Here is a 14159-nt window from a genome sequence, read left to right on the forward strand (position 1 = left end):
GCAAGCCCATCTTGCAGATGGACTTAAAGTGTAACATACGTGTCTTGAACGACGATATACTGATGAGGAATAAGGCCGTCAATTCCATTGTGGCGTCCCTCCCACCAGTCATCTGAGGCCCGCTGATAGAGTAAGAGAGAAGCTCCTTTTTTAAAGGACAGCTCTCGTGCAGTCCTGCCAATGTAGTCGAACTTCGCTATTGCTTCTATGGGCTCACACTCTAGGAGATAGAAGGGAATAAACAACAATTCACTAAACACCTGGGCTCAGATAAGTAGTCAACAGTTTACACCTACCACAAAACAGTTTATGAAGAGAGCATGGGATGTGGGATAAAGTGTTGCTTCTTTAGGTAGCAGAGGGTGGGAGCAGTAAGATTCAGAGGGGAATCCCTAAATTAAGGGATCCTTATATTTATATTTAGGGATCTTGCAATTTCAGCATTTACCTGATCTCTGCGTGATAGACACATTCACATTTTTTAAGTCATAAACCCACTGACAGCCATTCAAGTGTACAAAGATGGAAATGACAATGACAAAATTAGCACCTTATTAAAAAAATAAATCAAAACTGGGAAGCAATAATGTGTCCCAGGCAAAAATCTGCTTTTTGAAAGGCAGCTAAATGAAACTCCCTGGGCTGGCAAGCAGGATTTGTTATCGGCGTTCAAGAAGAGAAACCTCCTCTGATTCCAAGCTGCTTCAGAAATTAAGCGTCTGTTCAGAAGGAAGTTTCTGCTGCCTGTGAGGTTTGCCTGACCCAGGAGAGCAGACCCCTGCCCTATCCATCGAGCTGTTGTGGAAGCTGCCAAAGGCATCCAGCATCCAGCACAGCCACCGCGAGCCTGCCGCTGCGTGCAGCTGGGCTGCGCTCGGAGCTGCGCCACGTGCCCCAAACCCGACGGTTCCTCCTTGATAAAGCTCACGGAAGAATTACAGCAACGCTGTGTTTGCAGCCAGGCACCGATCTGGGTCCCTGTAGGACTCTGATGTTATGCAGAGGAAGAATATACGCTCAGGAAAATCAATATGAAATTCACGTGGATTATTTTTAAGACTTTAAAATAATATCTGCTATTCGTTGAGTCCAAATATAGATTATGCCAGCTCCCAATTCTATTCTGGTATCAGGGGAATGGAGATGAGCTCAACCACATGGCCCCAGTGGACTTCAGCTGCTAATTACTTTAAAGGAGCTTTCCACCACAGCCACGGAAACAGAGCTCTTTCTCAAGGGAACAGACTCATGGTTCCTCTTCCTGGGGAAGGGAAGATAAGCCATTTCGTCCTGAGATCTCGACCAGCATTATGGGAAGCTTCTACAGTGCAACAGCCAGCCAAAAAGGACTGGAAAACCAAACAGCAGCCACAGCTTTTAAAAATATTCCTTGGGAGGGCATACGCTCAAGAATTAGGTCTTCCAATGTTGACCCAGGTAGCAGCTGGGCTAGAGAAAAATAAAATAAATAGTGTAAATCCATCTGAGTGCTGCCCGAGGAGCCCCGATCAACAACTCCAGTTACACAGTGAGATGAGAGCAGTCGGCCACAGGGTCTAACCAGGCTGAACCCCAGCAATGAACTTCTTCATCGCTAAACCAGGCATGCTGAATTCTCTCAAATCACACGTTTCAGGTAAGTCTGTGGTCAGCCTCACACAAATCCCATTATCAGCTCTCAGCCACCAGCAAGGGGGAAAAGAGCCTGACCATGTTTTCAGCTTGTGATAGCCGCCCTGCTCCAGACTCCCCAAAGCACGCGGTTATCTGGTTTTGGCTCCGCTCCCCTCTTGTTTGCTTTGCCTCTGGAGCCAGCTTCTTCACAACATTCAAAGATACAATAATGCTGTTTTTTGGTGTCCCCCTCCACTTACGAAGGCGATGGGGCTGCGGTTTTGTAAATTCCGTCTGTTTCATTAAGAAGTGTTTATTGTTCCAGATGAGCGCGGCACTCAGGTTTCTTATGTTTCCAATTTGCCTTTTAGGACTCTGGCTTTCATCCAGAGAAGTGATTTTAGACTCTAATTTCCAGTAGCTTTTTCCTACTACACTCATGCCCAGAGCAGAAAGCTGTGAGAATAAAGACCGGGAAGGCTAAGCCCAACAATTAACCCTGCCAGTCTGAGAACCTGTGCACAAAAGCAGCAGTCTAAAATCTTTCCACTCATGCAGCCAGTGAAACCAACACGCGACACGCTCGTCTTTCAGCCATTTCTGACCTCTCTTCCCCTCTCTGGACGCCGTGCCCAGCACAGAGGCTCTGCAGAGCCCCTCGGCCACCATGTCCCAAGGGCTGAAGCCAGCAAAGGAGTTTGAGCCCTCAGACCCCCCCAAGGAATTACCAAGACATTTATTTCACTTGGCAGCCACAGATCCACTCAGAATCAGTAAGGCAGCTAAGAAAGCCTTCAAAAAATAATTCTTCTAAAGTTGGGTTCATTTCCCTGTATTTAGCAGTCTTGCGTGCTCCCTTGGTGTTCAAAACCCATCTGCAGATTGTGAAGGGGCTCGCATCCCCCCTTCTGCGGCCTGCCAGCCCCGCCATGCCAGCGGAGGTGGCTGGGGTGAGGCCGTACTTCGGCAGGACCAGGCCCAGCCTCATCAAAGGTCTCATCCAAAAGCGGAATGAGAGAGAAAAAACTCAACCCTGAGAGTGACCCGAGGCACTGTCAGCACTGCTGACACGCAGCCTGAGGTGCAACATGGCGGAACCCCAGGAGAACGACGGGAGGGTCCTCACGGAACAAGGCCTCGCTGTTCCCGCAGAAGGGACGGAGGCCCCGTGCTCTCCTCTGCTTCGGTGCCAAGCTCTCCCTCCCAACTGCTTCCTATGGAATATTCCGTGGAGGTTGCAGAACTCCATCCAAAACGCCTCCCAGTTTTACCTTGCACAGGGGCCCCACGCGATCCGGTTCCAGAGGCTGTAAAACAGTGTCCCTCTCTAATCTCTGGCTGCTCATTTTCCCATCACTGTGTCCTCTCGACTACCTACATGACCTAAAACCCCCCCACAGAAATAACGAGAGCACACCCAGCGGCGTTTCAGCCTGCAGATTTTAGCCAGAGCAGTTGCAGCCCCGGTTCCCTTAATTACAGCCATGAAATTACTCTTCCTTTAGGTACAAACTTGAAAAGGACATGTTTTTGTGCATTTTTTAGAAACTAAAGCTTTTCAGAAAGAACACCCTGTTCGACACAGATAGCAAACTCATGCTTCATTCCTGTATTCTTTGTGTTTCTTCCCAACAACCTTGGTGAGGAGTCGCTGCGACAGTGATTGACCTTGCTGCGGGAGAACTCATTTTCCAGCATTTCTAGCAGTGCTCAAATGGTGTTTACTTTGTTACTGGTGTGTGAACACCATTAAGCCAGCAGGAGCACAGCAATGCCATGGGAAAGGTTTGTTAGGCGACTGCTGGAGCAGAGAGAGCAAAAAGCAGCACGGGAGGATGACGGCTATGAGTAAATTACCGAAGACCAGCTCAGAAATGACACTACCTTGTTCGAAGGGAATGCCACCTTCCTCCCACCTTTACAGCTGAGACCACCACGAGTAAAACCAACACAAAACTTTAAGACAATTGCAAGTGGTCAAAAAGCAAGAAGAAAAATCTCTTTTGTCCTGGTTTGGTCAGTTGTCCTTCCACGTTGGTCAGCACTCTGCTGTTTCACATCAGTACCATAACCTTTTCCTCTGCTCTGCATGGGGCTCACGTGCAGCTGTCCCCATTGCAGAAAGCAGCTTTGGCAGTATTAACAACAGACACCCCAAGACTAGGGTGGTGTCACCCTCTCCTTAGGAAATACCAGGGAATTCTCAGGGTTGGCACCCCTTTTTACTAAAAAGACCACGAGAAGGGGAAGGGAGTTTCCCCAGGAAGACCAAAAAATTATCAAGCAGCGAAACCCACAGAACCCTCTACCCTTAAGCCTGCCTCCCAGGGGAAGGCAAGCCAAGCAGGTTCTCATTTTATTTTGTTTGCTTCCGTGAAGCAGAACCGCTGGAGCTTAGGGCACTCACAGCTCCCCTGCCAAAGCTACTGAACGGGGAATTGCCTGGCACACGCAGAGGGGAGTGGGAGAGCACGCTGAAGCACATCCAGCCTTTGGCTCTGTGCTTCCCTTGTGTCTTCCAACTCCAAAACCCTTCTAAGGTATAGATGAGCTCAAACAGCACCGAGTGTGCCCAGGCCTGCTGCTAAGGTGACATATCCTTGGAATAAGGGATACTTTAAAAGGGTCTGGGATCAATGGGAATTTTTAGAATTTACCTGACTATTTTTACTCTTTGGCATCAAATGCTGCATGTGATGTTTCAAATGATGGTTATGATTTAAACTCCACTTTGGATTTAACTGCAAGGTACCACCTTCCCTGCCTCCCCCAGAGCAGGTTACACCAGCTAACCAGAGAGTTACTGGGCACTGCCTACCATCATCACTGGTGTGGTGCTCAGCCGTGACGTCCTGAACCGAGTCTTCCGTCGAGGCTCTCTCTCCGTGAGGACTTTCACTACAGCAGAAGGAAAAACAGACAGTGCTTTACACTGGTGGAAAGCGAGTTTCCTCATTTACAGAAATCAAAGGCAATCAGGAACACCCATTTAGGAGGTCAATATCCAGGTTCCACTGCGACAGAAACTCCACGGATGCATTTGCATGTACTCAAGTCAGCGTGTAAAAATCAATCAAGCTAAGCCCTTCCTTGCTTAAATAAACCAAACATCTTTGTCAACCTTCTGTATGCTACCAGGAAAGCCTAACTTCAGATCTTACAACCCAGCCCTCTGGAGATGTTTAGAAGTCAGACAGCAATGGCATGTTGGGTCTAGCTCCTCTCTGCCATGCCAGAATTACTCCCCCAGCTGTATTCTCCATTGCTCTAATTAGCTCATTACATGACTGATGAGATAGCTGCCACTTCCTGGGGGAAATTATTTCTAAATTCAGAGTGATATTTCCAGGTCTGAGTTTGTCATCTCCCTCCTCCCCTTTTATCACAACCGAATTGTCCAGCCCATTCCACTGAATGGCTCCCACAGCCTGGAACCCTTATTTACAGAGCACCTGAAACACCAAGAGTCCTCGTTTACGTTTTGCATTAAGAAAAGCTCTCAACAGGCACCAAGTGGCACAGGGAGGTCACGTTCTTGGAATAAATAAATAAAAAATAGTAAAGCAAAGACTGGCTGGTCCCTGGAGACAAGGCTACAGCCCCTGTGTGCCAGACTGAGCCAGCCCTTGCTCCTCTTCAAGGCAATGTTGACTTCTCTTCACACAGCGATAACTTAATCTGTGGTTTGGCCTTACAATGGTAAAAGTGATCACTGATGTACAGCGCTCTCCCTTTTAAAAACCACATCATCACCTACTCTTTTAAAGGAGGGAGAAAAAAGGGAAAAAAAAGGGGTAAAATGTTTGAATAATTCTGGCGTCTCTTTATGCTCAATCCATGACGTGCAGCTTCTCCACCATCTTCTGAGTCAGTGCCTCAGGAATCAGCCTCTCATCCCTCGCAAAGCCTTCATGCTACTTAATAAAGTTTACAGAAGAACTTAAAGCCAAAAGGGACTCCCAAGAGGAATACAGCACCGAGGGCTAAAGTTTCACGCAGACTGTGAAGTAATGTCGCACACAGCCAACGCCGGAGACCCAAGTGCTGCAGAGAGGAGGATCGAGTGCCTCCTTCTACCCATGCCTCTTTCTGTCCGTGCCTCCCGTGGCACTTCCCACCAACAACCCCGCGTTGTGCAGCGGCTCAGCCTGCGTCATGCGAGCACCAGAGCACCGCGAGGAGCAGCACCAGGCTGCTGGCCTTCACCCCGAGGGCTCGGTGTGAAAGCAGTGTAGCTGCTGGAGGAATGCAATGCCTGCCGAGCATCTCCACGCCACCATCTCCCCTGCACGCCCACGGTCTTGCTTGCCGGGATGCAAGCTCCTGCACTGAGCATGCTGCTTACGCCAAGCCGTTCTTCTGCACCGTCAGACAGACAGGCAGATGCAGCCCAGTGCCAGGCAGTGTTTCAAAGATGCCTGCATCGCAGCCCTGAATTTCAGTCTGAACCTTGCCCTGTTCTCCTCTGCCCGAGGCAAGCTGCTCCAAGCCTCCTGGGCAGCTGCTGACCCACGCTGCAAGAGCCCGGGCACGCGAGCCATGGCCCCGAGCCCCGGCAGCCCGAGCGCCAAAGCATCGCTTGCGAGCTCCTAGGCAAAAAGATGGCTCGGAGCAGCGAAGTGGCACGATGCAATTACAAACGCGGCAGACTTCATTCCCTGATGAATCAGCTAAACTAAACAGATTCACTCTGCTTCTCGCACGCTTTGCAGCAAGGAGCCCTATGGGCAATCGCTAGCAGCTATCTAAATACCAGGGCTGCGAGAAGGCTCGAATGGGAACCAGATGCTTCTTCCTGGCTTTATTAAGCAGCCTCCTTTGCTCGCTTCTACCCTTCTCTGCTTAATGGGTCTCAGGTCAGAGTGGTTAGGAAGGGCAATGAAAAAAAACAAGCGCCCTCAGAAAAGTGGTATTACCTTCCAGGACATTTTGCATCCTACATACTGATGCTACACACACTAGAGGTTGTGTACACCCAAGTGTTACACGTGCTTGAGGCTGTGCTGCACATTCCACGTTTTTATTCTCTTCACCTTACGTGACAAACACTCTTGTCAATGTGTTTCTTGATGGTTTTAAAAATTCTTAAGTTCTTTTTTTTCCTATGCAATTCATTTATATATAACATCAATGAAAAAATATCAGAACAAAAGGTAAAATTAAATAGAAGTTTTCCAAAAGAGGCACTGGCAAGTTTTCTGCACACAGCAGTTAGCAGAAAGTAGCTGCTCCTTGCTGCACGTACAGGGAGTGAGCTGATAGTTGGAGCTCCTCTGAAACAAGCTGGGGAACAAGGCTAGCTCTGTCACCAGAGTGACTTCATTTTAAAACATATTTGTTTTAGTGTATGAAAATAATCATTTGCATTCCTGGGACAATGGAGGAGGGAACTGGGGGGGGGAGAAGCAGGACACAATTTAACATTCCTCGTTTTCAGAGGGAGAGACCAGCCTGGCCAGTAGGAAAGAAAACACCTCCTCTCCTTCCCCCACCTTCCACCCCAGATGACAGGAGCCGCGCTGGCTGAATTGTTTCCAGATGTTGCTCTCAGACTGAGCACGCGGCCAGGCCTCCAGAGCTTTAAGCTGGATGGAAATGGTGATTTCGCATTCCTCCCTCCTCCCTCCCCCCACCACCAGCGCTGTCCTGAAAATTAAACCATGCCACGGGTCTCTAGGTTCAGCTGCAAGTGACCCTACCTCTGAAGAAAGGCCACTTGAGACACGCAGCAAATGCAAAAGCAGGAGGGAAATAAAAAAAAGAAAAAAAAAAAAAAAGGAGAACCAGAATATCCAAGAAAATCCTTGCACAACCTTGTCCTTCAAGATAAGTGGGCACAGGTTGGAGAAGTCAATAGCTACTTACTAACAGCTTATTTCTTTTCAAGTTGATGACTCTCCAGGGATACCAGAGCCATCTTCTCTTGCGTGATACAGATTTGAGAGGCTAGATGCTTGAATACTGACTTAAGATAATGCAGAACGCATGACTGGAGCACGCTAACCAGTAAGAAAATATGCACCCATTCATTTTCTCCTCAGTGATATCTATCATACCAATAATCCTCAGTGTTTCCACTTCTGCTATAGACTGGACCCTCCAGCTCCCTTGGTCCTGGGAAGATGTTCTCATGTTGGATGATGATGGTTTTGATTAGTTCATTGACATGAGCTTGGCAAGAGACTTGATCATGACCTTCAGGCACAGACATCAGTGTTGGCCCAAAGCAGATGGCTAAATTGTAGGGATCCATCATATTCTCTTCACTGAACTGAGATAAACTGCAGAAGACAGAAGTGGGGAGGACGGTTAACAACAGAAAACAACATTATCAGTCATCACCATCATCTGCTGGAGAACACAGATGAGGGGGGAAGGTTTGTTTTGGGCTTTCTGCTGTTAAAGCTGATTTGCTGGGATGTGAATGTTCCGGATTCATATGAAAAAATGACAGACTGATGGCATTTACAAAGAAATGAAAGAGAAACCCCAAAGGGACTTTAAAAGCCTTATTGATTTGATCCCAGCACTACTCAAATCCCTGTTTATAGTTTAACCCCCTTATATAGATTTAGAATATTTCTTAATGCAATCTCTTTTCTTTTGTTCTCGCTCTGAAGTTGAGCATGATGAAGAACAGCAGCATCGCATTTAGACTCAACACTACCAATCTCAACAGGAAGGAAAGAACATTTAAAGCTGCTAACTTCTAGTTAGGACATTTTTCCTTTTATGCTACCTCAGGTGTCAAGACCATGGTACTGGAGGAAGCTACTGATTTCTTGCCGTCAAGCTGTCCAATGAACCAGCCAGATGTGATGGACAGTTTAAAAAAATACATTCACTCTCCATCACTCACAATACTTAGTACACACTGCTCCTTGCTGGTGTGGGACCCAATTTCTGATTCCTTTGTATCACTTTTTGATTAGTTTACCAGCACATTATTCACTTTCATTTCTGGAGTTCCTTTGAGATTGCATTAATATCAGGATAAATTTCAGCAAGGCTCAAAAGCCCGGGAAGACAGATGCAATAGCAAGCTAATGACATCTGCACCTTGAACTGTTGCTCAGATTGCACACAGCAACACCAGGGCTGGTTCTGCCATTTATCCCTTTACACTTTATCCCTTTAGTATGCACTACATACAGCAGGGCCATGACGCTCTGAAGGATACTCACTGATTGAGGAATGCAAAGAGGTATCTCATTACGATCAGAGTGGTCTTAGGCAGGTTCAGAAGCACCTTGCGGATGTGGAGCGCTCTCTCTTGTAAATTATCCATTGCTGAAAAGAAGAAAGAGCACCACAGAGTTACAACCTCACCATAGCCACAACTTTCCACTGACTCGAAGTACAGCCAGTAAAATATGATAGGTCCTAGGCAAAATATGTATTTATTTCTTTATAATAAAAATATATATAAAAAAGGGGAAGCCAACGCAGTGGCACAGCAAGGAAGGGTCTGCCCATTTCCTGGATTCACCAGCTGCCTGGCATGGGAACACAAAGGCTGCAGAACCTGCTCGTGATGCCTTTGACAACGAAGGTCCCTGAACACGTGAAGCCTCACTGCAAGCTCCTTCCTAGCGTGGGAGCATTGGATGTCATCTCTTTCAATAGCTCTGACACAATAGCTCATTCAAGTTAGCTTAGAAAGGTGGGTGTTTAAAAAAGAAATTGTACAACAGTCAATGGAAAATTAACATAGTTAAGGGGTGAGGCAAAAAGCTCTGCGTGCAGCAGCCTACTGAGAAATAAGTGGGCAGCATAAATCATCTCAGAAAGGAAAACTTATTTGGAAGCAGATTTTTCTTTTTATATAATGTGAATTCAACTCTGTAAATGCATTTATCAGGAGAAGAAAACCACGAGTCATTTTAGAAGCAGTTATCTTCTGCTTTGCTTCAAAGGCTGCTACCGCAAAAGCTATTTCATGACTGGGACAATGGAATCATTCATTCTTTCTGAGCAACATGGCAATAGTCAGGCCATTTAAAATGAGGTTGCTCAAGTACAAAAACACAAACAACCCCCTGCCCACCATAACCGCTTTAAAAAACAATAAAAAATGTTAACAACTGGACTGTGACCGCCCTCATGATTGAAATTCTTTAACAAGAGTCAATAGATGGACCCTCGTGGTCACGAAGCTAAAAGGTATACGACTACTGCCTTGCTAGCTAAACAGAGCACGCAGGAGCATGGCAGTAGACACATAGCCAGGGTATCCGTTAACTTTAGGGAAAGGACTGGGCAGAAACCCTCCTGGAGATGCTTCCCATTTCCAAGAATGCATTTCTGACACCTCCTGATGAAAGGTCTTAAAAGATTATTTTTCCAGAAGTGGAGGTTTCTATTTTATTCTTTTTAAAAATTACCGTCACAAAGCACTGTCTCAGAAAAATCCACAATGCAGCCCTTAAAATCTGTTCATTTCTATCTCCTTGTTCATTTCTATAAAAAAATCCTACCAGAATAAGGATGGCTGTAAGCAGATAACTGCCCAGCCTCTAGCTAATGACACCTGTGCAGCGCAAAGCCCACCTCAGAAGCCATAAAGACTTACTTTGGAGTCAGGAAAAAGAGTAGGGGGAGCGGAAAAAAAAAGGAAGATGAGATTGGAAAAAATCTCATTGCTTTTCAGATCTTCGTATACTTACTGACACAGGCAATCAGATCATGGAAGATATCCTTGGGGAAGAGAGGGTGCTCCAACCCTCGGAAATAGAGCTTCAGAACTCCTGCTATCGAATCCATGTCATGGTCGTTCTGGTCCCCAGCCAACGGATCTTCACCTTCGTGCCAAGCAAAAAGAAACAGGCAAGAAAAATCAGAATACTGGAGGAAGGAATCAGACTGGAAGGATGCAACTCAGCTGGAGAAAAAGATTTATGCAGCACAACGCCGATCCCACCTACTCCAACTAAAATCAGCAGAGGGAGAGCTCCCCTGCAGACAGCAGCAGGAAGGGAAGCCTCTGACAGCATCCCAGGAGACCTGGGGTAGCTTTCTACCAGCCAGCTCGGTCTGACACGGGCTCACGCCCCCACAGAGGTGCTCCAGATATTTTGGTAGGGTGTGAGCTGCACAGAGCCACCACTGCAGGGAACGGGGCACGGGTCCAGGAGCCTGTATGTCTTCGTGCACACTCACAACTGGAGCTCAGCTGATTCGGTGCACGTGCAAGAGGCCAACGAGCATCTTATACCAGGCTCAGCGGGACAGACACCTCATGCTGAACTGCAGGGAGTGTTTCTGGGACAAATAATTTGTCACTGTAGGTATGCCACTGTTTGCCTGTATCACCAAAAAAAGGTGCCCACTTAAGGAGTTGCTCCCTATGGAAAACTCCCTACCAGATATAATTAGATTTAATGATGGGGCAAACCTCAAATTGAAGCTATATATATCCATTATGTGACTGGAATTACCAAAGCTTGCCTATTATCTTAATAACACACTGGATAATAAATGGGCCACTATAAACTGGAGCATTATCCTTGATATTAACTGCCACCAAGGGTTCTGGGCGAGGTAATAAACTGCAGAGACATTATTGTTAACTTTGTCAGTTCTGTATATCATACGCTTTCCAAAGACAAGTGAGATGAAGCAAAAAAAAAAAATCACCTCTATTTCTGCATGTTAGTGCTGGAACAAGTGGCTATTTTCCCACAATGAGTACTTCCTTCATTTAAAAAGGGGTCTTTCAGTCTTGTATCAAGTCTCTACTCACAGACTATGATACACATTTCTGCCTGCTCTGTTCCTGAAGATTTTAATGCTCAAATACATGGAGACAAAGGCAGATGAAATTAGATGCCACGTTATCCATTAAACTCCTCTCTTCCCAAAAGCAAAATAAACTTGCTATGCTTAATTAATTACTGCTCGTCTCTCCCAACAGCAAGCACAGAAACATACCGACCGTATTTTTCAGAGTAATGTATTCAGAGAATTAACATGAGCCCTGTCGTCTTCAGTGACCCAAGTACAAGTGGGGAAAGGGGCTGCAGGATTATCTAAAGAGCAAGCTCTTCTGAACCTGCTCTGCTAGGGCGAACAGCCCAGCTAGAAGCTGATGAGTCAGGAGGCTCCCAGCCATTCTTTGCCTTTGTATGGAATGGTTCTTTACATAGAAAATCAAATCTATTAAAAGCTACATATCAAGCTTACTGTGTCTTGAAATTTATTCTCTCCCTTGCTGATATTTAAATGTGGCCAAGCCACCAGAAGATGGAATACACAAAATTTCCTTCTCCAGCAGCCGGTCTATTCACAAAGAGCTTGCAGAGGGTACAGGGAAATAGGCAGAAAAACACAGTTACATCCAATAATGAATTTCCCTATATACTTTAGTGCTGCATATAATCAATAAATTATCGGACATGAGAGAGGACTGAGCTCAGAATATTTATTATACAGACAGCCTACAAGATATAAAGCCTAATGCCAAACAACGCTGAGCGTTCAAGGTTAATGAGCACTAGAGAAGTGTTTGGGCTACAGCCACTTAGGAAACAAAATCTGAAGGAACAAAACACAAGTTGCATTCAAAACATGCCATTTCGGAACACTTACACGAATTAATACATTTGGCAATAATTTCTGAGATAATGGAACAGATCCTCCTTACCTCTCTCAAATGCATTTTTAATGTCGTTCACTTCGACTTGTGACCCAGACACTCTGAATATTCCTTCATGCTGCAAACCTGGGAGACAGTAAGAAAGAGATGTTGGTAAGAGGCATAAAATCAGCTGGCACCCTCATTATATATGATAAAGGAAACAAACCCAGACAAAAGCACGCTCTTCGAAAAGCCATCTTCTCTTATGTGTCCAAGCACATACATAGTATGTAAAAACAGAGCTTGGCACCAATGAGAAAACATATTAGCCCTTCCTAGCGAATTGACAGAATAACTTAGATGTAGCAGTCTTGCCTGTCATCTTTTACCCTGAAGGATCCCCAAGGATTTTACAAGCCAGAGAAAGCCATAAGCTAACAATACATCAGCCAGAAGTAAAATATGGCCAACCGCACAATGAAGCAGTTTACTTTTCAAGAGCGATGCCACAAAGGCCCAGGGCAAATCAGCCCATTGAAACGGAAACATTTAATTCCTCCAGCATGACCCGATGTCTAGGGCTCCAGGACAGTCTTTGAGACACTCCCACTAAAATGCTGGTATGAGCAAAGTCATGAAAACCAATTATCAAGTAGGCAAGACGTTCCAACATATTGCCATCGCAACAATTCTGTTGCTATGTGTAGGACGAGCAACAACTGCCACAGCTCAAATAATGAGCAAAGTAGTCTTCACAGCTGGAAAATCAACATGTATTCATTCAAGCCTTTTAATTGTGTGCTTTCTGTAACAGGGAATGTTGCAATGTCTCTGCTTTATTTATAACGATGGCTATAAACCAATAAGCTCTCTTGAATGCATCTGTGCCCTGCTATTCCTCTCAATTTCTGCTACTGTTTTAATCACAATGCCATGAAACCTCTGTAGTATATGGCTGCATCTAGCAGCTCTGACACACAGCCACGCAACAGGGAAAAGCAAATCCCAAGCACAGAGAAGCAAGGAGGAGAATGACACACATCCCACACCTACACTGTGAAACATGGCCAAACATCACTCAGGCTGCCTCCAACAAAATTATTTCCTGCAATATAATTGTGTCAGGCAGTCAGTTTTATGATTTCTTCTCTCTAGGTGTATTTGTCGTTTAAAAGCACTTTCCTTTTAATTCCAAACTACACTTTTAGGCCATGATGTGACATTCGGTGCAGACATCAGTTGAGCTTGTTGGAAAATCTTTCTGTTGATGATCTAAGCCAGCCCCGCTGACCAGCAATAAGCTTCTAAAAATAAAATTTCCTGATGGCACTGTATTATCATGCTTTGGTTTACATTGCAACGTGGTTTTGATGATTTCTCTAGCAAATGTCCAATTACAAACTTAGTAAAGGCTTACAGCAGTTGGTTCTTCCAGGTGATGATGAAAATGGGACTCTAGATTATTGTTTCTAAAGTGAAATGGTAATTAAACAAGGAAAATGAAACAGGACCTGCTATCTGGCTCTATGTCTTGGTTAATGAAGATAAATTCAACCTCCTTCTACATATGTTAATTAACAGCTGTTTCACATGCTACTAACAGATGATATTGATTAAAAATGAAAACAAATTAAAATAAACCTATAGAATCTTTCACAGCTTTCAAGGCTATGAAGTCAAAGTCAAACACGGATAAATCATCTCATTGCGGCAATAAGCAAGCACTAAATTGACTACTTGACCTCCTACGTTCAAACACTTGGAGCATTCCTCCTCCTCTAGGAAAAGCATAATTATTATTGATAAAGGCCACATTTCAGACCCCAAAGCAGGTGACGGGAGGTGAGGCATGAGTGGTACTTAAGGATGGGAACCTTACTTCAGAGGAAACAAAAGTGATATTGTTGGAAGGACAACATATTGCTCCATATTTAGTGTCAGTTATTTGCAGTAACCATTTGCAAAAATC

At 45.3% G+C, this 14159-nt stretch overlaps 1 protein-coding gene across 5 annotated transcripts in view; it reads right to left on the reverse strand.

The window, feature by feature from the left end:
- The window catches only part of SRGAP2 (SLIT-ROBO Rho GTPase activating protein 2), a 106322-nt gene that overhangs the window by 11583 nt on the left and 80580 nt on the right, over window positions 1-14159 (reverse strand). For all 5 annotated transcript variants that reach the window (XR_014575677.1, XM_083812758.1, XM_083812757.1 and 2 more), the window contains 6 exons: window positions 12257-12334; window positions 10281-10415; window positions 8799-8904; window positions 7671-7895; window positions 4433-4512; window positions 40-220 (listed from right to left, as the gene is read on the reverse strand). Coding sequence is in view for 4 of the 5 variants with exons in the window: in XM_083812758.1 (XP_083668884.1) it covers window positions 40-220; window positions 4433-4512; window positions 7671-7895; window positions 8799-8904; window positions 10281-10415; window positions 12257-12334 (805 nt within the window). In the remaining variant the exon portion in view is untranslated. The remainder of the gene's footprint in view (window positions 1-39; window positions 221-4432; window positions 4513-7670; window positions 7896-8798; window positions 8905-10280; window positions 10416-12256; window positions 12335-14159) is intronic.

This window comes from Anser anser (assembly GCF_964211835.1).
Source record: "Anser anser genome assembly, chromosome: 27".
Taxonomy (NCBI): Eukaryota; Metazoa; Chordata; class Aves; order Anseriformes; family Anatidae; genus Anser; species Anser anser.